Raw genomic sequence first — 26,362 nt, forward strand, 5'->3', positions numbered from 1 at the left:
AACCTCATCCAAGGGCCGGGATGAAATTTCCGTTCTGAAGCGAAATGAAAATAGATATCTGTGGTCGGCACTTTTGCCAGCGATATCTTCAGCTGCTTGATTGTGATGCCCGGACATTTCTTCGGAGCTTTTTTTTAAACCTTTATCTGATCACTCGCAGGTCTGCAGCTCCCCGAGGCAGCCGTCGGCCCCACAGGGAGCTCGCGCGCGGCGCGCGGCGCGCGGCGCTCACCCACGCCCGCCGAAACCCGTCACCGCCCGCCCTCTTCCGGCCCCCACCCCGGCAGCGCTGAGCTGTCCAGCGCGCGCGTCTCGCCCTGGCTGGCCGCTAATTGGCCAGCCAGCGTGAACTCGCGGCCGGAAGGCCGGTCCGCCTAGTTTCCTGGACCGCTCCCGGGGCGCGCCAATCAGGCGCAGCCACCGAGGATAAAAATCCAGGCCTTGAGAAAGTTTTAAAACTTAGAAAGTACGGGGACAGGTACGTTTTTAGCATACCGGTGACTTGCTGGGTGATACAAGACGCAGGGGGACTCCGTAGCATCAATACTTTTTACTCGTCACTTTAGTCAGGGTCACTTCATGTTAAATTCCCTGTTTTTATTCCTCTACCCGTTGTTACTCGTAACAACTTGCATTTATATAGCGCCTTCGCTGTAGTGAACTTAATAGGTCAGGTTTTGTTTTATCATCTTGAAAATGTTCTACAGCACACTATAGTCAAATGGTATAATCGCAAACTGTTGGGGACCGGATAGATTCATAACTTGCCATCCGTGCCTAAAGCTGCCATTGCAGGTTGGCTGACCGATATAATAACCATCTAACTTTCAGCGGCCCTGGGCTAAGGAGACGAAAATCGGCATTGTTTCCCGCTCTGAATCGCTGTTCACTGGAAGTACGACAGTGTGGAGAATCAGCTAAGGGCAGGATCTGACAGGCTTGTGATATAACTACCATTGAATAGCCTGCGCACACAGGCTGTCTTGGCTGACAAATCTACAGGTGGAACAAGGCAGATCAAGGGCAGTTAGTGCCCACCCAGGCTGAAGAAACAGTAAAAACCGGGAAATAAGATTACTGGTCCGGGCTTTTCTTTCTCCTTTTGGGCGTGGAACCGCAGCTTGGGAAGGAGTCAACACCTCCAGGAGCGGATGGCAGAGGTGGAACCTTGATGACAAAATGAAGGAAAGGCCAAATGATCTTTCATCAAGCAATAATAATATTCAAACATATAAAGTCACTTGCAGTCAGCGGGCGAGTTTGAAATGTTGAAATTATGCTGACCCTTGGGTTTCTTTTGTCATAAGGGAGTTCCAGGAATGAAAAGGCAAAAATGTGAGGCCTCTGCTCACAGGCCTCATGCTGTATTAATTATTCTATTAAACCGAGACTGTGCCAAATCTGTGCTGTCACATCAATTGCTCTCTTTAATCTATCAAAGTTAATTCCTGGTTAGTTTTATGACGTAGAAAGCAGGACCTTAAGGAAGGTGAGAGGATCATGTATCTGGAAGAAAATGTCTTTAAAAGCATACAATATTCCTCTATAAATACTTAAGTCCAGGGTTCCCAGTTCGTTAATACAGTTTGCTTTTATAAATTGAAAACTGGACTCTCTTTACAACGTTTCTCTCTCGACAGGCTTAAAAAATTCAGTTAATTCTTTCAGATGTTGTGAGATAGATCATTATATCCACCTAATGTTATATCTGTCTCAGAGGGACAGATAAAACAAACAGCTCTTCCTGATACCTTGTGCTATCGCACACTGCCACCTGTGGAATCTGTAGGGAAATAATTTATTTTTAGATGTAACCCTTAGGGAAGTGCTGAGTGTTTGTTCCAAATCATCTTCTAAGCCCAACTCTGTTTCCTGGTAGAATCATGTACCCATGAGAAATGTCTTAAATCAAGTCAATTAATGGTACTGGTACAAAAACTAGGGGTTGTAGTTATAAGCTAGTCACTAATAAATCCATCAAGTAGTTCAGGAGAAGCTTCTTTACCCAGAGAATGGTTAGAATGTCGAACCCGGAACCAAAGAGCATCTGAGGCAAATAACAGACGCATTTAAGGGGAATCTGAATAAACAAATCAGGCTTCATAGAGTTAGATGAAGTAGGGTGGGAGGAAAAGCATAGGGAGCATAAATAACAGCACAGACCAGTTGGGCCCAATGGCCTCTTTCTGTCTTGTACAGCATTTTATGTGATACCTGTAGCACAGACAATGCATTACTCCACAAATATTTTCTGCAGCCTTAAACTGGAGTCTGAGCAGATAATGTGGGCCAGAAATTGGAAAAATAAAGCCAACTGTAGATTTCAAATGGCTGAAAAGAGAGACATGTTTCCAAAACTCTTCAATCCTGAGTGTGCTAATAGCTACACTAACAACCAGTTTAAGATAATCAGTCAAGCTCCTAATGTGGCTCATTTCTGCTTGCTAGAAATGGCATGCATTCATACATGGGGACCTGTTCTCTGCAAACAAAAGGAATATTTTCAAGACCTGTGCCTTATTTGAAATAACCAGGAGCTTGGGGAGCCTATAATTCCCCGTTGCTTTCTCTATGGCAACACCTCAGCCCATCAGAGTCAACTTGCCAATCAATCAGTATTCTTTTCTCCTGTAATATAAATTGTTGTGATCATTTGAAATTTGTCATTCTTGCATTTGTCCTGATTAACACAAGATGAAAAATTTTGGCAACATGTCTCTCTTTTCAGCAATATTCAAGTCCTATACCACGAAGCGACTGGTTTTAAACTGCCCTGAGAGCTGGCCTCGCTTTCTTTCAATGGTCCAGAAACCAGTGTTGACATGTTTCAAAACACTGGCCATACAACACCTCACTATTCAGTTCGTACCAACTGCAATCATGTTGGCCATCACTTCAGCTCTTCACAAAGGAAGATGTTGACCTAACTCAACATTTGAGAATTTAACTGTACATGATAGGGTTGCCAACCCTCCAGAATTGCCCTGGTGTCTTCAGGAACTAAAGATTAATCTCCAGGATACTGCCACAAGGAACATGGGAGAAAGATCATGGGGCCATGAAAAAGATTGTGTGCTTCTTGTTCATTTTCTTTGAAAACTTGTGAGTTCTAAAAACATTGGAGACAGAAGAAAAAGCTGTTGACCGACAATGAAGAATCATCCAAACAGGTAATGGACAGCTTTCCAGTTGGTGGGAAGGTGTGGCACCGTGAGAATGAATGTGTCGGATGGCCAATGGCAGGAGTGTGGGGCTGGGTGATTAGCATCATGTGATGAAACCTACAGGTATATGTCCAAGCAAGAGTTGGCAACTCTAGGACATACACACAGCTCCAGAGAAGGAGGAGCAGACCATGTGATTGGGCCTAGCCATTCACCTAGCAGCTCAGAGAAGGTTCACTTGACTGATATCTGGGATGGTGGGGGGTTACCTTACAACGTAAAGCTGGACAGGATAGGCTTGTATTCATTGGAGTTTAGAAGATTGGAAGGTGATCTTATTGAAACATATGAGATCCTGAGGGAATTTGACAGGGTGGGTGCTGCAAGGATGGTTCCCTTGTGGGTGAGACTAGAACTATGGGACACAGTTTAAAAATAAAGGGGGTCTCACTTAAGACTGAGGTATGAAGAAAACTTTTCTTCATGGATGTCATGAAGGGTCATGAATTTTTGGAACTCTCTTCCCCAGAGAGCCGTGGAGGCAGGGTCAATGAATATTTTTAAGGCAGCAGTAGGTATGTTCTTGACTAACAAGGGAGTCAAAGGATATCAGGAAAAGGTGGAATGGTGGAGTTGAGGCCACAATCTTACTAGAGTCATGATCTTACTGGATGGCAGAGCAGGCTCGAGGGGTTGAATGACCTACTCCTACTCCTAATTTGTACATTCATATACATCCTCTGGGCTGGAGGGTGTAGTATCAATGCAATTATTGGATGGGAGGTATTTTCTGCAGATACAACATCGGGGAACCATCATGAAATCATAAAACCATAAAATGGCAGATTGCCCGCCTGCAAACCGTGAGTGACATTCTCTGCTCCTGGCATGCCCTCACCACTCTCATTTACTAGCATAATGGCCTCTCCTGTAATTATTGCCATGTTACCTCTGATTCTGGGTCAGTCAGTCACTCTGCAAAAGCTCAATCCTGCATACATAAAGTAATGAAGCAACCCAGGTTTTAAAAGCAAATTTTGGAACATCACAATGGTTGAACGACCTCAAACTCATGAAGCTACATTATAGTCCTTCATCATTTGACCATCCCTCCCTGCTTGATCTTCTGTTAAGACTTTGCTGATTCCCAGCATTTCCAGGGAGCTGTGTGCAGGTTCATATTGATATGATCAAGGAAATATTTTGCTTTTGATGGTAAGTACTTCTCAAAAGTCTGGTGCAACAGCTGAGAGATTGAAGAAACCTGTGCCATTGATAGAGGCGTCCTTGTGGTTTTTGAGGAAGTTTGTTGCGTTCTCAGCTGTGCTTCATAGGAAAGGTTTAAGTCATCACTTTGCCAGGAGTACAACACTCCTGAGTGCATTGTTTGCTGGTCTTTCCTCATCTCTTTCTACAATAAGTCCAGTTCTTCCAGGCTCCGCACCAAGACCGTGTCCCTGACATCCATAAAGACTTTGCGAATATTTTCTGTGTCTGTAGCACAGGTGAAGTGCCAGTAGATTTTTCTGTTTTCTTCATTTTGCCTCCGGTACATTTTTAAGATAAAGTTCATGGCAGCCCCAGCATTTCTTTTAGCGCCTGAAGACAAAGAAAAATTATATTTGTCACATTGGATTTCAAGTTAACTTGAGCAAGGAAGAATATGTGGACGTTTGAATATCAGGACTCAGCTATTCCACTTTGGCAGGAATTCATTTACAGCAAAGGAGACCATCATGGCTGTGCTGGCTCTTTCAAAGAACTATCCAGTTAGTCCCATTCCACTGCTCCTTCCCTATAGCCCTGCTAGTTTCTCTTCTGAAGTATTTATCCAATTCCCTTTTGAAAGTTACTATTAAATCTGTTTCCACCTCCATTTCATAATGACTTGTTGTATAAAAATATTTCTCCTCATCTTCCCTCTGGTTCTTTTGATAATTACCTTAAATCTATGCCCACTGATTACTGATCTTCCTGTCACTGAAAACAGATTCTCCTTATTTACTTTATCAAAACCTTTCATAATTTTGAGCATTTTTTTTTAATCATTCATTCACGGGATGTGGGTGTCACTGGCTGGGCCAGCATTTATTGCCCAATCCTAATTGCCCTTGAGAAGGTGGAGGTGAGCTGCCTTCTTGAGCCGCTGCAGTCCATGTGGTGTAGGTACACTAACAGTGCTGTTAGGGAGGGAGTTCCAGGAATTTGACCCAGCGACAGTGAAGGAATGGTGATATATTTCCAAGTCAGAATGGTGAGTGACTTGGAGGGGATCTTCCAGGTGGTGGTGTTCCCGTCTATCTGCTGCCCTTGTCCTTCCAGATGATAGGGGTTGTGGGCTTGGAAGGTGCTGTCTAAGGAAACTTGGGTAGTTTCTGCAGTGCATCTTGTAGATGGTACACACTGCTGCTGCTGTGCGTTGGTGGTGGAGGGAGTGAATGTTTGTGGATGTGGTGCCAAACAAGTGGGCTGCTTAACATCTCTATTAAATCACCCTTTCAGCTCCTCTCTAAGGAGAAGAAACCCAGTAAGACTGGAACTTGTATCAACTTGGTGGGATTCTTTTGCCCACCATAGCCACGTACCTCTGACCCTGGGAAGACTGGTCATTCCACCTTGCCCACATATGAAGTACTGACATTGTGGCAATGGTATCATGGTGTCACCATGGGCACAGCTGTCACTTGTATACATAGTGGCATTTGTGCACATAAACATGCTGCTGCCACTGGAACCTAAGAATGGGAGTAGGCAATTTAGCTGCTCAAGCCTGGAACAGCATACTTACAGGTCCCAGGAAATCTGGCAGGAGTCGGGAAAACTCAGGGAAGAATGTGCGGGTCAGCGAGTGGGGGCGGGGCCCGCTCATCGATGCGCAAAATGACGAGCGGTGACATCAGGCGTGCATCCCGACATCACTGCCCGCCATTCAGACTTTAAGTTCGGCAGGCGCACACCTGAGTCAGCTGCACGCCTGCCGAACTGTCAAAGGCCGATTAAGGCCATTTAAATATCAATTAAAGTTATTAACTAAGCTGCCCATCCAACCTTAAGGTTGGCGGGGGGGGGGGGGGGGGGGGGGGCGGCTGTGTGGGGGTAGGCGAAGAGCCCAGGCGGCCTTCACATTTTTCATGGAACCTCATCTACGGACGAGATGAGGTTCCATGAAGGGCTTATAAATTAAATAAATGTTTTCATTAATGTTCCTTGACATGTCCCAGCTCATGTCACACTGTCACATGAGGGGACATGCCTTAAAATATTTTCTTTTCCTTATTTAAACTTTTAACCCTTAAACTAATCTCCTTGAGGCACCTCTGTGCATGCGAGAAAGAGTGCGGGCCCTGACTCAGGGAATCCCACCTCGCACACAGGGCGCACGTCACGCTGGGTGGGCCTTAACTGGACCGCCCACATAAAATGGCGATGAGGCCCCGCCCACCTCTGCTCAACCCCCCCCCCCGACAGGGAAAAATGTTTCCCCAGGTGTAGGAACTGGCAGAGGAAGAACAATATAAAATCAACTCATATCATCCAATGCATGCATACATATTAAGCAGATGTCATTATAAAGCTAAGGCATTGCTTGCAATCCTGAGGCAGGTAAATCAAATTGCCCCAAACTTTCATTGGCTTTACTTATTTATAGCTTGCAGATAATGGGGCAATAAATCAAAGATGTAAGGTGAATGAATGGCAAAAAGAACAGTGGGTAAACTGGGGGATTTTAAAAAAAAAATCCAATGATTCACGCTGGAGGGCTTACATCTCTCAGCTGACCTGGGAACGCCTAGGATTCCCCTGGGAGGAGCTGAAATCTGCGCCTGGTTGGTCCTGTTCCGCTTGCTGCTACTATGACCCTCACCAGGAAAAGCAGTGTGAAAATGGATGGATGGATGGATGGGTGGGCAGATGATTCATTATGATCCGGGATGTATCATCTGATACAAGCAAATTCCATGGTGGCATCCAAGAGGGAATTAGATAGATTTTTGAGAAAGAAAAGTTTGTACGGTTGTAGGGAAAATATGGAGGTATGAGACGCATCTCTCTTTCAAAGAGCTGGCACGGGCATGATGGGCTGAATAGCCTCCTTCTGTGCTATATGATTCTATCGTCAAATAATAAAAAGGTTTTTAGAGGAGCAGAACTGATAACAGCCGTGTGGTGACCCCTCTACTCATGCACTGCCCTGCACAAACAACCTATTCTGCAAAGGAATAGCAGCATTATACACTCATGAACGGGTGGGCCCATGAATCGACAACAACTTGTATTTATCTATCTTTAATACAACAAAATATTCCAAGGCACTTCACAAGAGGATTATCAAATAACATTTTAGACTGAGTGACATAAGGAGACAATAGGATAGGTGACCAAAATCTTGGTCAAAGAGGTAGGTTTTAAGAAATTTATTAAAAGGAGGAGAGAGAGGGGTAGAAATGAAGGGAGGTTTAAGGATGTAATTCCAAGAGAATTGCTGAAAAAGCGACATGCTATCAAAGCTTTTTGTCTTGCACTCATCAGGACAGCTCTGTAAGACAAATCAGCGGTAAAGGGAACAGCAATTTATACTGCATGTGAAGAGAGTACTGATTGCTGAGCAAATGGACTCAGATTGGGTAGAGGCGTTACCAAGCGGAATTTAACAGAGAACAATTAACTGTTAACTGCCAAGCTTTTCTTTCAAATTCTTTCGATCAGGCAGGTCGACTCTGATTGGTCAAGATGTTGCCATGGGGAATGAACCAGGGAATGGCAGTCCTTAAGCTTTTGCTTGGTTGGGAAAGGTATAATGTGTGGATCTGGTGTAGCTGCCCTAATGAGTGCAAGGCGAAAAGCTTTGATAGAATGTCCCTTTTTCTCACAATACTCAGCTCTTTACTACCAGACGACTACCTGTAACTCTAGAGCTTAGGGCCTAGGCAGCTGATGGTGCAGCTGTTGCCAAAAGTGGAGCAATAAGAATCAGGGGTGTGCAAGAGCCCCAAATTAGAGGAGCACAGAGATCTTGGGTGAGAAATGGCTGACTGCATCAAGCATAAGAATAAATTGGTGCCACAACCCTTCACCTCAGTTACCATTGTCCACATTTGTCAGCTAGAAATCCACTAGATTTCAGAATTTTGCTCTGCTATTATAGTGCCTCAGTTGCATTTCAGTTCCAGACAGTAAAGGTGAAAACAGCAGCATGGGGAGGCAATAAAATAAAATGGACATTCCTCAAATAGCCAACCACATAATGCGCTAAACGCACGATCATTTCAATTAGGAGCAAGGAGTAGGCCCCTCGAGCCTGCTCTGCCATTCAATAAGATCATGGATGATCTGAATGTAACCTCAGCCCCACATTCCTGCCTACCCTTGATAACCTTTCACCCCCTTGTTAATCAAGAATCTACCTATCTCTGCTATAAACATGCCATCGGGAAGTCCAAGGGAAGGATTTTCACTTCCGAGGTGGGTAGCTCAAGTCAGAAAATTTCCCGATTTGGCAGACCCATCTCGACATAAAAGGGTCCCATCACACGCGATCTTCAGTCCGGGGAAGCAGGGACGAGATTGAGTCATGTCCGCCGACCCCAGAAGCTGGTTAGAAGGCCCATCTTGGTCTCTGAGACTTTGTCCCGGTGGTTTTAAAAGCTGTTGGGCCCTCTAGCCCTCACCACACCCCCACCCCCACCCCCCACCCCCCACCCACTCCCCATCCCTCATCCATGCTAACTCACGTCTCCATGTCGCCTCATACCTCCATGCCCCCTCCATGCTGACTCATGCTTCCAGCCCAATCCCCATGCCCCCCTCATATGCCCCATGCCTCCTCCGTTCCCTAGAACTAACATTCTTCATCTTCACTTTGATGTGCATGAATTTAGATTTATTTTAGTAAAAGAAAAGTAATTAAACATTGAGGACCCTTACATGGAAAGGATAAAATGAGCACGGTTAAAGAATTATGTTTCCTACTTACCATCGAATTCATGAAAGTAGTCCACTAAGTGTGATTTAAGAATCTTCTCCTCTAAAATGTCCATTTTATTTAAGAAAAGAATCATTGATGAATTTGCAAAGCAGTCAGACTTCAAAATAAAATGGAAAAGAGCGAGGCTCTCCCTCATTCGATTCTGGAATAAAGAAAAGTCGCAGCACGTAATTATAGAGATTTCTTTCAAATTTAAGTTTTAAGAATCTTGTGCTGTGATTTATGCTGTCAAGCTGCAAATATGTTGCATTAAATTTGAAAAAGGATTTAATGTGAGATTGCCAGAAAACTGCATCTCTACCATCTATTCTATATCATTTATATACCCACTTTCACCACCTCAGGACGTTGCAAAAAAGCTTTACAGCCAGTTAAGCACCTTTGAAGTGTAGCCACTGTTGTAATGTGGGAATCGCAGAAGCCAATTTGCACATTGCGAGACCCCAATGGGATAGTGACCAGATCATCTGGTCCTTGTGACGTTGATTGAGGGGTACGTTCGACAGGACACCGGGGATAGCTCCCCTTCTCTTCTTCAGAATACTGCTGTGAGGTCGTGGACCAAGTCACCTGAGAGAGCAGACGGCGCCTCAGTTTAACGAATCATCTGAAAGACAGCATCGCCAATAATGCGGCACTCACTCAGTCTTGCACTGGGATGTGAGCCGAGGTTTATTTGTACTTAAGTCCTGGAATGGAACTTGAAGTGACAGCCCATTGAGTGTATTTAAGACTGAGATAGATAGGTTCTTGCTTGGTAAGGGGGTCAAAGGTTACGGGGAGAAGGCGGGAGAATGGGGCTGAGAAACTTATCAGCCATGATTGAATGGCGGAGCAGACTCGATGGGCCGAATGGCCTAATTTCTGCACTTATGTCTTATGATCATTGTGACTCTATGGTGTCAGCTACCAAGACTGACATTCAACAGCAATATATTTAAAAACCTTACATCTATAAGCACTTCCAGATAATTTGTTGAGATCGTAAATTCCTAAAGTCATAATGGAAACTGCCCATGTGGGCTCCACTGTTGCAGTTACACTCTCCAGCCACTGAAGGTATTGCTCATTCCATACGCTCCTTAGGCTGAATTTCCTTAGGCTGAATAATATGGTGGGTGGGGGGGGCGCGGGGAATGCAGACGGCTCGCCACCCACCACCCCTCCCCCACCCGGAAGCCAACCCGCTCCACGCCGGCCCACCTCGCAGCCATAGCGTGCTGCCAGTGGGCTGAACAAGGGCTTCCATCTCGCTGGGAGGAAGCCCCTCCCTCTGGGGCTGCCAGCTAAACAGCGGCAAAAGCACGTTATTGGGCACTGCCAGAGCTGCAAGGAGGAGGAGGAAGAAGACTCATGGATCCCGGAACCAGGTTAGTCCGGGGTCTTTGGCAGGGAGGGTTTGGGCAGGAACGTGAGTTTAAGGCTGCGAGCAGGTAAGAAGAAAGGGGTTTCCATCTTACAGAGGACCCCCCCCCCTCCAATCGGCACAGGGCAACCCTAGAGGATAGAACCCCCTCTTCCTTCTCACCAGCCAACTGAACTAACTAGCACCCGCTCCCAGTTAATATTTAAGATTATTTGCTTTTTTATCCCCTCTGTGGTTAAAGCTTACTCCCAATCTCTGACTATATATTTTACAGCCCTTGTGAATATTTTCAGCTGCTAGTTTATTTTGCTATCGCTACATTTGCTTTCAAGTTAAATATCTGAATAGCTCATTAACCTATGAATGATAATTTAATCCCATCCTTTCTGGCCACCACAGTTATGTTTGAATAGTCATTTTTAGCGATTTCAACATTGCTAGCAAGGCCCACGGTTATCTGCTCTCGAGAAGGTGATGATAGGCCTTCTTCTGGAACTGTTGTAGTCCAAGTGGCCAAGGTGCTCCCACAGTTCTGTTAAGTCGGGAGTTCCAGAATCTGAACTAGCTACAAGGAAGGAATGGGTGATACTTGTCTTAGTCTTAACTTCACACAAGGAACTCCCCGGCATCCAAGGAGTCTTACCTCGTTCTCACTCTCTTCTAGGACTTGATCGTATTCACTGAGAGATGCCAGGAATATAACTGATATAACGTTCTCAAAACAGTGGATCCATTTCCTCCTTTCAGACTTCTGTCCTCCGACATCCACAATTCTAAGAGTTAGAGAAGGACTTAGAAAGCTTGACAACCACTGATTCAATCAGGAAGAACAATTAGGTCATACTGCACCAAAAAAATAGATATCACTTGAAAAACGCACAGGCCAAGTCATTATTGCTTTAAAAGATAGCCACATAACAGGATTAAATGTGAATCCGTAGAATACTCTATTGGCTATCAAATGCTGATGGGTTCTTTTTTAAGAATGGAAGCTAAGGGCAGAATTTTTAGGTCACCGTGCAGGCGCGTGCCCAATGCGCCCAACCGAGAAATGAAGCAGAGCGTGTCGATGTCAACGCACACCCTCGTGATATTCCGCTAGGCGGGTGTGTGATGAAGGCGGAGGTGGACCCGCCATTAATTAGCTGGCCAGTTAAGGCCCTTGGGACACCTATTGTCACGGAGTTTATGTAGCCCATGCGATTTTCAGGCCATCGCATGGGCTAAGCAGACACATTTTCAAAAACCTCATCCACGGGCGAGATAAGAGGGGTGAGTGCACTTGTTAATGCCAATAGTTTCTACTTTAGCTTGTAACTTGCTGCTGCTTGCTTGTGTGAACAGGACATCTTCATTTCGCTTTGGCAGAAATAAGAGGCTTCAGTTCAGGACTCGGTGTTGTTTTCCAGGCCCCCGGAGGATTCGTACCACTTGGGGCCTTCCAGGTATCAAACAGCCTTCCCTTACCCTGGGAATGGGGATTGTGCTCTCCACTGGAGGCACCTCCTCTGAGGAGGAAGAGAGGGCCAGAAGAGGGAGGAGGCCAGGTGCCCCTATTCAGCCTCCAGTGGAGCGACCCGTGGTAGGAGAGGTGCAGACAAAAGGGTCGCAGGGCCAACAGGAAGCCTAAGGCAGAAGGGGGCCGCAGAAGAAACCACTATCCTGCTGCCAGGGTTTACAGACGGCGATGCAGCTACCTCAATATGTCTGAGGTGCAATGTCGAAGGAGGTTCCGCCTCTCAAGGGAGACAGTGACCTTCATCTGTCAGAGAATTTGCCCTGAGATCAGCTCCAACTGTGTGAGTGGACACCCCATGCCAGTGGCACTGAAAGTCACGGTGGCCTTCAACTTCGGCTCTTTCCAGGGGTCAGTGGGTGATCTTTGTAGAGTCTCCCCTCCAATCAGCTGTCCACAGTTGGGTCAGGCTGGTGACAGACGCTCTGTTCAAGCAGGTATTGACTTTCATTCACTACCGTATTGATGAGGCCAGCCAGGCTGAGCGATTCAGAGGCTTTGCAACAATTGCTGGCTTCCCCCGCGTCCAGGGTGCTATAGACTGCACACATGTGACCATTAAGGTGCCAACGGGTGAGCCCGGTGCCTTCGTCAACAGGAAGGGCTTCCACTCCATGAACGTGCAGATAGTGTGTGACCACAGGATGCAGATTCTGCAAGTTTGTGCAAGATACCCAGGCAGCTCCCATGACGCTCACATCCTGAGACACTCCCAGGTGCCGGGGCTCTTCAGTGCTCCAGCTCGGCTTGATGGATGGCTGCTGGGTGACAAGGGCTATCCCCTCAGAAGGTGGCTCCTGACGCCTCTCCGCCATCCAATATCAGAAGCTGAGCAGCGGTACAATAGGAGCCAAGGCACCACAAGGGCTGTGGTAGAGAGAACCATTGGCCTTCTCAAGATGCCCTTCCGACGCCTGGACCTTTCAGGCAGTGCACTCCAATAAGCCCCAGATCGTGTGTCACTGAGAGTGGTTGCATGCTGCGCTCTCCACAATCTGGCACTGGAAAGGGGGAATGCAGTGGAGGAAGAAGATCTTGACGCAGCTGCTCTGGTAACAGACGATGAGTCCAGTAGTGAGTCCGAGGACGAACATGCTCAGGATAACGCTGAGGGTATGGACGCTGACATGGACAACCTCCAGGAAGGCAGGGACACCCAGGACGCTTTGATCCTACGCTCCTTCAGCTAGCCTACCAAATAAGAACCACCACCACCACATGCCAGGGCTGCAGGCTCCATACTCGATCCCGGACAGGAACATTTGCTTGCTCTATGTGCCATTTCAATAAAGTTTAATCAGAAACAAGTCCCTCATAACATCATGGGTTACCCTGCACCTGCAGAACTAATGAAGCACCCAGAGGCTTATGTACAAAAACACATTTTAATGATATGGTGCCTGGCATAAAGTTAGCAAATAAAACTCAGATTCTCCATCACACCAATTAAGAAATAAATTAAAAGCGGAGAAAACAAATGCCACCCGTGCTCAGGACATGTTGTGATTAAGGTGCTTTAAGTTTGAGCTTGTAGGTGCTACATCTCGGTGCTGATACCGATATTGGAGACAGCCTGTTCACTCTGCTGTCCTGTTGGCCTTGATGACCTTGGTGGGTGTTCTCTGGCCCTTGGAACCTGTGCTGGCCCCGCCTGGGAGGGAGCAGCCAGTGGCACAGCTGGCATCTCCTCACTTGCCGCAGCCTCATCAGATGCCACGGTCACTGGCAGAGGGGCAGAGGAGCTGCTGCCCTCATCCAGAGCGCCCTGAGAGGAGCCTGCAGAGACAACAGGCAGCTTGTGCACCAATGTGAGGTCACTCTGGACCTCCCTACTCACCATTGATGGAGGGGCACCTAACCAGGATACATGGTGCCCAATTCATCTCTCACACTGACAGTGACCACCTGAGGTCATTGCCGGTGTGAGGGCTTGCAGGTCCGAGCGCAACCTCAGGAACTCCTGATTCTGTCCCTGGAGCTGCTTCTCCATGAAAGTCGCCACTCTTTCCATGGAGGAGGCAGTGTGCTTGGCCATGAGGGTCATTGCATTGCTCATGCTCCACATGGACTCCTCCACAACGGAGAACATGGCACACATTTCTTCATGTATCTCTGCCAGATCCACATGCACATCCTGCTGGACTTCCAGCATCTGCTGCTTCAGCGACGACTCCAGAGGCCTACCATCAGCCACCGACTGAACATGTTCCTGGTCCCCAGCAGTCCTCCAACTGCCGATGCCCTGGGCACTCTCTGCCTCCACCTGCACCTCAAGTGACTGTGAAGTGCCCTCACCAATGTGCTCCGAGATAATAGCTGCCGATCTAATGCCCATCGAAGTGCTGGTATCTGCGCTGGTGCCTACTTGGCAGACAAGGTGTGACGCAGGTGCTGTCCTCAGGGTTCAGTGGTGGTGCCTTCAGGATCCTCACCCCGATGGGCTGCTGGTGAGCCTGAAAGGAAGAACATGGACATGTCATTGGTGAAGTCATTGCACTGTTACTGTGCATGCCTGGAACCTGGATGAGACAGAGATTTGCATCATGGTGCCCTCGTCTCTCCATTATCAGTAGGGATCACAGGTTCGAGGCCCACATCAATATAGAGACTACAGTGGATTGGTTACAATGACAGATATTCTGACCTCAATGCACGGCACTCTTACCTCCCTGTGACACCCCAACCTCACCGTGGCCACTTGACCTAGGCGCATGGCATCTCTCCATGGCCTCCCGCTCATATCAGGTCAAGATGAATAAGTGGGGCAGTTCCCCGCCAGTCCACAACCTCTCAGCATTGTTAGGGGATGTATTTTCATGAGAGGAGAGAGGAGCATTGATTAGCCCACCCTCTACCTGCAGCACCACTGCAGCCTGGACAACCCCACCTGAGGAAAACCTCGCAGGGCTCAGCTGATTCGTGACCCTGGAGCCGCAAGACACTCAGTCCAAGCATCCAGGGCTCATCCCCTTGGCCAGATGCTGCCTCATTGACATTTGTCACTCACACCGTAAGACCTCTGAGGTCCAAGAAGGGGATGGGCGGCTCTTAACTGCTGTGCTAAATGATCCATGGCAAAACGGTACTCACCCATCCCGATCGCAGGAGATCATTGAAGCTCTTCCGGCTCGGCACCCACGTGCATCTCACCACATTAAGGCTGCTGACCCAGGATGCCACCTCCTCCCAGGCCTTTTTGGTAAGGTGGTGGGGGGGGGGCGCCTCCTCCTCCCGTCCCTGGGGACAAGGATTTCTGCTGCCACCTCCTCCAGGAGGGCAGTGAGGTACTTGTCAGAGGAACGCGGGGCCGACTGCCCCACCGACCTGCCCTCCCGCCTGCCATGTCTACCAGCAACCGGATCCATCTTGACCATTTTGTGTCCCTCAATGGCGGCCTTCCAGGGGCTGCTCTGGGCTGCTTTTGAATCGGCCGCCAGGTAGCCATTGGACCCAGCAGACAACTGAACTCCCGCCCCCGCCCGCCCCTTCTCGCTGCCCATGTAAAACGGCGGTGTGGAGCCGATCACGGGCGGCAGTCGGGTTACCCCCTACCCCCTGCTGAGCCCGCCTGGCGAGCGAAAGATTCTGGCCTAAGATACATTTCTACCTATCTTCAATGCTCCTTCAATTCAACTTTGCGGCTCCAGTCAGACTTAGTAGAACCTTATCCAATATTCAGTTAAATAAATCCAATACAGCCAATTTAATGCAAGTTTAATGTGGGTTACAGGTAGCCTGGGACCAGCCAATGAAGCCTGATTCCATGATGGGGAACTCCTGGTGCACTCAGGAAGCACAGGTTGGAAATCACAGACCTGCAGTTCTGACTTTCTATCCTGCAAAACTAATGGACAGAAAATCATGGACTTTGGCCCCAGCTTCTTGATTTTATTAACCCTTTCAGTTCCAGCAATGAACCATCCTCGTTGATGTGAAGCATATCTGCTTCATTGATTATAATGTGTTCCTGTCCGGGGCTATAAAATGTCTCGCACCTTCGAAAAGAGCAGAGGTCATCAATCCCACCGTTTACTCGAAAACTATTTTCTATTCGCATTACTCTGTGGAATAGCCTTCCACAGCCCTGCTGAGGCTGGCTCATTGAATATATTCAAGGCCGAGTTAGACAGATTTATGAGCAACAAGGGAGCTAAAATATTATGGGGAACATGAAGGAAGTTAATCAGATCAGCTATGATCTTATCAAATGGTAGAGTACGGTTGATGGGCTGAATGACCTGCTCCTATTTCTTATGATCTTATTAATAACAGCTACCAGGATTTGCCAATGACCTGCTGTGTGCTTGCTTCTCCTACCACGCCCTATCTGAATCCTTATACAGTCTGGTTCTCTCATGCCTTCTGCTCCCTGTGTGCAATGAAAGTATAAATGACAGGAAATGTGAAAAAAAGGAAATGAGGGGAAGAAAAGGAGGGAAAGAGGGGATGAAAGAGGAAAAGAAGGAATAAGAGACAGGGAGGGATTGAGTCAAAGAGGCAGTAAAAGAAGAAATGTGAGGAATGAAATGACAAGTGTTAAAAGTGAGGTAGAATGAGAGAGGGAGACAGAGAGAGAGAGGATAATAAGGTGAGAAGAAGGGAAATGAGGCAAGGAGAAAACATGAATGAGTGAGAAAGAATAGAAATGAAAGTGAAAGGGAGTAAAACCTTCAGGTCAATGGAAATAAAGCATGTTAAAAGTTACATTGCTGGGCTGGGTATCAGGCTTCCTTGTAAATCATAGTTTAATTATTGTGGGACTTACCAGTGCACACTCTGGAAAATTAGATTTAAAACATAATTCCACTGGTGCACAATACATGCTTCCAGCTGTTGAAACATTGCCCCCCGCCCCACTCTAGAGGATATATTTCCCTCTGTTCACTACTGTTAACAAACAAATCAGGGTGATTAAAGAGTTTATTTTGCTAACTCCTTTTGCTGTTGAGCCAGGAACATATACTCCCAATGAGTTTAGACTTTTCTTCTCATTCCCACAAAGTGGTTTCTGCATACCTTAAGGATACTCGATGCATATTAAATGAATACTCATTAATGCCTGTCGTTGGTACTCGAACCCGCAATACATCTTGATCTGTTGGTATATAATCACTAGCTGCAATTCGATCAATGTCAGTCAGGTAACTGCAAAAGAAATGAACAGACTAGTGTGAGTAGGGCACCAGTAGGATTTAAAGGATGTATCAGGAGCATCCACAGTGCTGTTAGGGAGGGAGCTCTAGGATTTTGACCCAGTGACAGTGAAGGACCGGCGATATATTTCCAAGTCAGGATGCTGAGTGACTTGGAGGGGAACTTCCAGGTGGTGGTGTTCCCATCTATCTGCTGCCCCAGTCCTTCTAGATGGCAGTGGTTGTGGGTTTGGAAGGTGCTGCCTAAGGACCCTTGGTGAATTCCTGCATTGCATCTTGTAGATGGTACACACACTGCTGCTACTGTGCATCAGTGGTGGAGGGAGTGAATGCTTTGTCCTAGACGGTGTCAAGCTTCTTGAATGTTCTGGAAGTTGCACTCAACCAGACAAGTGGGGAGTATTCCATCACACTCCTGACTTGTGCATTGTAGATGGTGGACAGGCTTTGGGGAGTCAGGAGGTGAGATACTCATCGCGCAATTCCTAGCCTCTGACATGCTCTTGTAGCTACAGTATTTATATTTATATATTTATATTTTTATACATGGCTAGTCCTGTTCAGTTTCTGGGCAATAATAATGTTGACAGTGGGGGATTCAGTGATGGTAATGCCATTGAATATCAAGGGTGATGGTTGGATTCTTTCTTGTTGGAGATGGTTATTGCCTGACACTTGTGTGGCATGAATGTTACTTGCCACTTGTCAGCCCAAGCCTGGATATTGTCCAGGTTTTGCTGCATTTGGACATGGACTCTTCAATATCTGAGGAGTTGTGAATGGTGCTGAACATTGTGCAATCATCAGTGAACATCTCTACTTCTGACCTTATGATGGAAGGAAGGTCATTGATGAAGCAGCTGAAGATGGTTGGGCCTAGGACACTACCCTGAGGAACTCCTGCTGTGATTTCCTGGAGCTGAGATGACTGACCTCCAACAACCACAACCTTCTTCCTTTGTGTTAGGTTTGACTCCAACCAGTGGAGAGTTTTGCCCCTGATTCCCATTGACTCCAGTTTTACTAGGACTCCTTGATGCCACACTCTGTAAAATGCTGCCTTGGTGTCAAGTGCAGTCACTCTCACCTCACCTCGGGAGTTCAGCTCTTTTGTCCATGTTTTAACCAAGGCCGTAATCAGGTCAGAAGCTGAGTGGCCCTGGCGGAACCCAAACTGGGTGTCAGTGAGCAGGTTATTGCTAAGCAAGTGTCTGCTCGATAGCACTGTTGATGACCCCTTCCCTTACTTTAATAAAGATGAGGGTAGACTGATGGGGCAGTAATTGGCCGGGGTGGATTTGTCCTGCTTTTTCCGTACAGGGCATGCCTTGGCAACTTTCCACATAGCTGGGTAGATGCCAGTGTTGTAGCTGTACCAGAACAGCTTGGCTAGGGGCGCGGCAAGTTCTGGAGCACAAGTCTTCATTACTATTGCTGGAATATTATCTGGGCCCATAGCCTTTGCAGTATCCAGTACCTTCACTTGTTTCTTCATATCATGTGGAGTGAATCGAATTGGCTGAAGACTGGCATCTGTGATGCTGGGGACCTCCGGAGAAGGCTGAGGTGGATCATCCACTTGGAATTTTTGGCTGAAGATTGTAGCAAATGCTTCAGCCTTATCTTTTGCACTGATGTGCTGGGCTCCTCTAACATTGAGGATGGGGATATCTGGGGAGCCTCCTCCTCCAGTGAGTTGTTTAACTGTCCACCACCATTCAGGACTGAATGTGGCAGGACTGCAGAACATAGATCTGATCCATTGGTTGTGGGATCACTTAGCCCTATCTATCGCTTACTGCTTATGCTGTTTGGCATGCAAGTAGTCCTGTGTTATAGCTTCACCAGGTTGACACCTTATTTTTAGGAATGTCTGGTGCTGCTCCTGGCATGCCCTCCTGCACTCTTCATTGAACCAGGGTTGATCTCCTGGCTTGATGGTAATGGCAGAGTGGGGGATATGCTGGGCCATAAGGTTACAGGTTTTGTTGGAGTATAATTCCGTTGCTGCTGATGGCCCATAGTATCTCTCGAGCTGCTAGATCTGTCTGAAATCTATCCCATTTAGCACGATGGAGGGTATCCTCAATGTGAAGGCGGGACTTTGTCCCCACAACTACCGATGCTGTCATGGACAGATGGTTGGTGAGGATGAGATCAAGTATGTTTCCCCCTCATGTTGGTTCCCTCACCGCCAGCCGCAGATCCTGTCTAGCAGTTATTTCCTTCAGGACTCACCCAACTCAGTCAGTAGTGGTGCTACTGAGCCAATCTTGGTGATGGGCATTGAACACGCCACCCAGCGTACATTCTTTCCTCAGTGTTTCTTCCAAGTGGTATTCGACATGGAGAAGCACTGATTCATCAGCTGAGGGAGGGCGGTGTGTGGTAATCAGCAGGAGGTTTCCTTGCCCATGTTTGGCCTGATGCCATGAGACTTCAAGGGGTCCAGAGTCAATGTTGAGGACTCCCAGGGCAACTCCCTCCCGACTGTATACCACTGTGCAGCCCACTCTGCTGGGCCTGTCCTGCAGGACATACCCAGGGATGGTGGTGGTGGAGCCTGGGACATTATCTGTAAGGTTTGATTCTGTGAGGTTGACTATGTCAGGCTGTTGCTTTTAATTCCAGATTTTTTACTGAATTCAAGTTCCACCATCTGCTGTGGTGGGACTCGAACCCGGGTCCCCAGAGCATTACCCTGGGTCTCTGGATTACTAATCCACCGGCAACACCACTACGCCATGGCCTCCCAATGAACAAGCTCAACAGAGGTGAGTCCGTTATTCAAATACGTTAACAAGCCTGTGTGCCTCTTATTTTAGTAGCCATTTAAATTTAACTGTTAGTAGCTGGATTTCCCAGGCCTTGGGAAACCCGGCAGCTGAAGGGAGGCAAGCAAGGCTGGATCCAGCAGGTAAGTGCCGATCCTGACGGGTCAGGAAGAGTGGAAATACTCACCTCCATCCCCAGTGTGCCAAGCTTACATACTTCCCTCCCTACAATAGACATCCACCCACCATGATCACTTCAAACCCTAACCTCTCACCCAGCTGCCCCCCTGACCTACATTCCTGGGTTTCCCAGCTGCTCCAAGCTTCAGTCCACCGCATCCCCACCTCCCTATAACCATCTGGGCCAAGCTTCAGTTTTTGGTTGGGTATCAGCAACTGCTCCGCCTACCTGATGACTAATCACTAATCATGTTATAGGCAGTTCATCATTTGGGAGGGGCACAAATCTGCATCAGCACCTTAAAGGTGGGGACTAAATAGGGCAGGTCAATGAAGCACTAATAGGGCAATACAAAGACAATGCAAAGCAGCAAGGAATTCATCTTGAGAAAGTCTCTACGGCTTAAAAATCCCTAAAGGAGTGAAGTAAATGATAATGCTACATCTGCCTCCAGCTTCCTGTGCCTGCAGCTTATGATCCCATTTTGTAGTACCCCCAATGGCTGCTGCCAAACCTGCCACACCCATAAATAAAAACAAAAAACTGCGGATGCTGGAAATCCAAAACAAAAACAGAATTACCTGGGAAAACTCAGCAGGTCTGGCAGCATCGGCAGAGAAGAAAAGAATTGACGTTTCGAGTCCTCATGACCCTTCAACAGAACTAGGTGAATCCAAGGAAAGGGGTGAAATATAAGCTGGTTTAAGGTGTGTGTGTTGGCGGGGGCGGGGGGGGGGGGTGGCGGGGGTGGAGAAGTGTGGGGGGGTGTGTGGTTGTAGGGACAAGCAAGTGATAGGAGCAGATCATCAAAAGATGTCACAGACAAAAGAACAAAAGAACACATAGGTGTTGAAGTTGGTGATATTATCTAAACAAATGTGCTAATTAAGAATGGATGGTAGGGCACTCAAGGTATAGCTCTAGTGGGGGTGGGGGGAGCATAAAAGATTTAAAAATATTTAAAAATAATGGAAATAGGTAGGAAAAGAAACATCTATATAATTTATTGGAAAAAAACAAAAGGAAGGGGGAAGAAACAGAAAGGGGGTGGGGATGGAGGAGGGAGCTCAAGACCTAAAGTTGTTGAATTCAATATTCAGTCTGGAAGGCTGTAAAGTGCCTAGTCGGAAGATGAGGTGCTGTTTCTCCAGTTTGCGTTGGGCTTCATTGGAACAATGCAGCAAGCCAAGGACAGACATGTGGGCAAGAGAGCAGGGTGGAGTATTAAAATGGCAAGCGACAGGGAGGTTTGGGTCATTGTTGCGGACAGACCGCAGGTGTTCTGCAACGCGGTCGCCCAGTTTACGTTTCGTCTCTCCAATGTAGAGGAGACCGCATTGGGAGCAACGAATGCAGTAGACTAAGTTGGGGGAAATGCAAGTGAAATGCTGCTTCACTTGAAAGGAGTGTTTGGGCCCTTGGATGGTGAGGAGAGAGGAAGTGAAGGGGCAGGTGTTACATCTTTTGCGTGGGCATGGGGAGGTGCCATAGGTGGGGGTTGAGGAGTAGGGGATGGTGGAGGAGTGGACTAGGGTGTCCCGGAGGGAATGATCCCCAAGGAATGCTGACAGCGGGGGGTGAAGGGAAGATGTGTTTGGTAGCGGCATCATGCTGGAGTTGGCGGAAACCCAAATCTCCCTGTCGCTTGCCATTTTAACACTCCACCCTGCTTTCTTGCCCACATGTCTGTCCTTGGCTTGCTGCATTGTTCCAGTGAATCCCAACGCAAACTGGAGGAACAGCACCTCATCTTCCGACTAGGCACTTTACAGCCTTCTGGACTGAATATTGAATTCAACAACTTTAGGTCTTGAACTCCCTCCTCCATCCCCACCCCCTTTCTGTTTCTTCCCCCTTCCTTTTGTTTTTTCCAATAAATTATATGGATGTTTCTTTTTCCTACCTATTTCCATTATTTTTAAATATTTTTAAATCTTTTATGCTCCCCCCACCCCCACTAGAGCTATACCTTGAGTGCCCTACCATCTATTCTTAATTAGCACATTCATTTAGATAATATCACCAACTTCAACACCTATGTGTTCTTTTGTTCTTTTGTCTGTGACATCTTTTGATGATCTGCTCCTATCACTGCTTGCTTGTCCCTACAACCACACCACCCTCCTCCACTTCTCTCCCCCCACCCAAATCACACCCCCCCCCCACACCTTAAACCAGCTTATATTTCACCCCTTTCCTTGGATTCACCTAGTTCTGTTGAAGGGTCATGAGGACTCGAAACATCAATTCTTTTCTTCTCCGCCGATGCTGCCAGACCTGCTGAGTTTTTCCAGGTAATTCTGTTTCTGCCACACCCATAGTTTGTCAGGACACAGAGGTGACAGCACTGATTGACAGCAAAATTCTATAGGGGTCCTAACTGTGTCATTTGAACCTTATTTAATGTATTAACGAGGCCACTGCCTGTTCCTGAGAGAGCACAGACTACCTAAATCAGGGCCGGGCCGAACATTGGAACAGGCGAGTAGCCAACTCTAAAGTATCTATGATTCTGTTTCTGCCTAAGTAGTGAGATGAAGATCCCACCTGTTATTTCAATGGGAAGCAAGTGGCGAATTCAGGAAAACTATTTACTGTAAGAGGTACTAAGCAAATTGTTGGAACTTTGGGTTGACAAGTCCCGGTGTCCTGATGGACTTCATTCTCAGGTCTTAAAAGAAGCGGCTAGTGAGATAGTTGATGCATTGATTTTAATTTTCCAAAATGCCTAGATTCAGGGAAGGAACCATTAGATTGGAAAATAGCAAAAGACAGAAAGCAGGAAACAGCAGGCCAGTTAGCTTAACATCTGTAATGAGGAAAATGTGAGAGGCTATTAGTAAAGATGCTATGGCAGGGCACTTAAGGCAATCACGTAGAGTCAACATGGTTTTGTGAGAAATCATGTTTACCCAATTTATTAGAGAGAAATCATCCAATTTATTGGAGTTCTTTGAGAAGTGACGTGCTATATTTAGATTTTCAGAAAGCATTTGATAAATTACCACATCAAAGGTTATTGTGGAAAATAAAAGCTCATGGTGTAGATGGTAACATACTGGCATGGATAGAAGATTGGCTAGCCAACAGGAAACAGACAGTAGGAATAAATGAGTAATTTTCTGGTTGGCAAGATATAGTGAACGTGTGCCGCAGGGATCAATGCTGGGGCCTCAACATTTTATAAGTTATATAAATGACTTGGATGAAGGGACCAAAGGTATTGTTGCTAACACCTGAACACCACCATCTGGAAGTTCCCCTCCAAGTCGCTCACTACCCTGACTTGGAAACATATCGCCATTCCTTCACTGTTGCTGGGTCAAAATCCTGGAACTCCCTTCCTAACAGCACTATGGGTGTACCTACACCACATGGATTGCAGCAGTTCACCACCACCTTCTCAAGGGCAACTAGGGATGGGCAATAAATACTGGCCCAGCCAGCAAAGCCCACATCCCGTGGGTGAATAAAAAAAATTATAAATTTGCTGATGACACAAAGATAGAAAGGAAACTAAGATCTAAAGAGGACATAAGGAAGCTATAAAGAGATATAGATAGGTTAAGTGAGTGGGCAAAGATCTGGCAAATGGAGTATAATGTGGGAAAATGTGAAATTGTCCATTTTGGCAGGAAGAATGAAAAAGCAGCTTATTATCTAAATAGTGAGAGATTGCAGGGCTCTGAGATGCAGAGGGATCTGGGTGTCCTAGTGCATGAATTGCAAAAAGTTAGTATACAGGTGTAGCAAGCAATTAGGAAACTAATAGAATGTTATTGTCTCTTATGAGGGGAATTGATTACAAAAGTAGGGAGGTTATGCTTCAATTACACAGGGCGTTGGTGGGACCACATCTGGAGTACTGTGCACAACACTGGTCTCCTTATTTAAGGAAGGATGTAAATGCATTGGAAGCAGTTCAGAGAAGGCTCATTAGACTAATACCAGGAATGGGCGGGGTTGCCTTATAAGGAAAGGCTAGACTTTTATCCACTGGAGTTTAGAAGAGTGAGAGGTGATTTGATTGAAACCTATAAGATCCTGAGGGGTCTTGACAGTGTGGAAGGATGTTTCCTCTTGTGGGAGCTAGGAATCACTGTTTAAAAATAAAAGGCTGACCATTTAATACAGAGATGAGGAGAAATTTTTTCTCTCAAAGGGTCATGACTCTTTGGAACTCTCTTCCTCAAAAGGCAGTGGAAGCAGAGTCTTCGAATATTTTTAAAGCAGAGGTAAATAGATTCTCGATAAGCAACTGGGGGGGGGGGGGGGGGGGGAGGGGGGGGGGCAGTGAAGGGTTATTAGGGGTAGGTGAGAATGTGGAGTTGGGGTTCCAATCAGATCAGCCATGATCTTACTGAATGGCAAAGCAGGCTCAAGGGGCTGAGTGGCCTACTCCTGCTCCTGGTTCATATCTTTGCATTTCACACTGAAGCTAATAGATATATAGGAATAGTTACCATGGAAGACCATTAAACCACATAAGTCAGTTCAAAAGGCAACTATGTGTAATTCTGGAGAACGATGAGATTGAGAGTCGGGTGGCTGGATGCTGAGATCAAATAAAAACAGAATGGAATTACTGAGGCAAATTTCCTACATTCCTGAATTATCAAAATAGGCAGCACAGACAGACTTAAAATGCAAAGACTGACATCGTTGTTCATTCTAATTGAACTGAAAGGAAAAAAAAAATAAGGACTTACTAATTTGTAGAGTCAAGCAACTGGTACTCCCGACGCCGTTCATAACATGCCCTTACTCCTGGATCATTCCATAAGCTTTTAATCGCATCCGCATCCAGTCTTTCAAGAGTAGTGATTTTATAGGCTTCTAATTCCTTTACTACCTGAGAATTTTCCTGTTAAATTAAATAAGAATGTAAATGGTAGAAGTGGCATGGATTTGATTCACTGACTTTTGTTCCTTGGCTTGTTATGAAGCATGTTCGACAAATTCTAAATGTTTACCACAGCAGGAGTTAACCAGAAGGAGGCAGTACAGCACCATTACTGGAGGGAGGGTGTAATTACAGCGTGACAAGTTTACATAAGCATTTCCATTTTAAATGTCGACATAGTGGCCGGGACTTTCCTTGCCCACTGGCTTCGGGTGTGTTTGGTGTCATGGGTGGACAATTTGGCGAGAAGACCAAAAATCAGGTTCATGATGTCGTGAAACCAGTCCATGATCGTCTGCAAAGCCCGCCAATGGCGAGGCGCGTTTCTCGCAATCGGACATTGGGAACCTCATTATAATGCATCTTCATTTCGTTATAAGCCCAGCCCACAGGAATAGTTCCCCACCACTGGATCGTCCGCCTATGTCGGTGTGATTGCACGTAAACGTGTATCACAACAGCATATAAAAGGCGTGCACTTAGTGGGCTGCACTTTGAGGGGAGCTCGGAGGTGAATACACAGTAACGTGGTGGAGTGCTCGCCTGAGTCGCCTGTTGAGCTTCAAGATTGAAGTGACTTGGGGGGGTGAGTGGGCAAGGGCTGCCCTGCGGTTGAGGTGACTTGGGGTGAGGGGCAGGCGGGGGAAGCGGCCCATGTATTAGGGAAACCTTGTATAAAGTGACCATTCCTTTGCAGCTGAGACAGTTCAGGCATAGCCACACTGTGATGATTCCCTGCCCACTCAAGCAATACAGACGCATCAAAGTGCCACCAAATGCCCCAGAGCATTTCACCCCTCGGGCACACACTGCAAAATAATGAGCATTTTAGTGGACTACAGAACAGCTGGATGGCTGGGCACGCTGTACAATCTCCTCGCTAAAGCTGGCCATGGAGCAGTCACTGGTGGAGGTGCTCAAAGCCCCTTGCAATGTCATTATCTAGGTTTGGACCAGTCTCCCCCATGGTCCAAGCTAACAGTGCAGCCCTGCAGTGCGGGTTAGGAGAATGCCTGTGCCTGAGCTGAGAGCACAGCATGCAGTCCAGTGGGCAAAGTTGGCGCCAACCAGTCAGGTGGAGCGGAGCAGAAGTGGGTGGAGTTTTGGGCAAACATCCAACGCACTAGTCTCTGGCCATCCAAGCGGTAGCCAGCGCTCTCCGGGATGTGTTAAGGGGCCTTCAGACTTAACAAGGCAGTTTCTTAGTACACCCATGATAACCCACGTTTCTCTCTCTTTCATCCTGCAGGAGGAGTACATTAGGATCATGGAGCCTGGTGACCAAGCTGTATGCCTGATGGCCAATAGAGAGCGAAGAC

The 26,362-nt window shown here is 46.9% G+C and overlaps 1 protein-coding gene across 5 annotated transcripts in view; it reads right to left on the reverse strand.

Moving 5' to 3' along the window:
- Positions 1-1,617: 1,617 nt before the first annotated feature.
- The window catches only part of LOC121286971 (guanine nucleotide-binding protein subunit alpha-11-like), a 91,594-nt gene continuing 66,849 nt past the window's right edge, over positions 1,618-26,362 (reverse strand). For all 5 annotated transcript variants that reach the window (XM_041204335.1, XM_041204337.1, XM_041204336.1 and 2 more), the window contains 5 exons: positions 24,850-25,004; positions 17,049-17,177; positions 11,160-11,289; positions 9,139-9,292; positions 1,618-4,763 (listed from right to left, as the gene is read on the reverse strand). In XM_041204335.1, coding sequence (XP_041060269.1) covers positions 4,576-4,763; positions 9,139-9,292; positions 11,160-11,289; positions 17,049-17,177; positions 24,850-25,004 — 756 coding nt within the window. In that variant the 3' untranslated portion in view covers positions 1,618-4,575. The remainder of the gene's footprint in view (positions 4,764-9,138; positions 9,293-11,159; positions 11,290-17,048; positions 17,178-24,849; positions 25,005-26,362) is intronic.

This window comes from Carcharodon carcharias, chromosome 14 (genome assembly GCF_017639515.1).
Source record: "Carcharodon carcharias isolate sCarCar2 chromosome 14, sCarCar2.pri, whole genome shotgun sequence".
In the NCBI taxonomy this organism is placed as follows: domain Eukaryota; kingdom Metazoa; phylum Chordata; class Chondrichthyes; order Lamniformes; family Lamnidae; genus Carcharodon; species Carcharodon carcharias.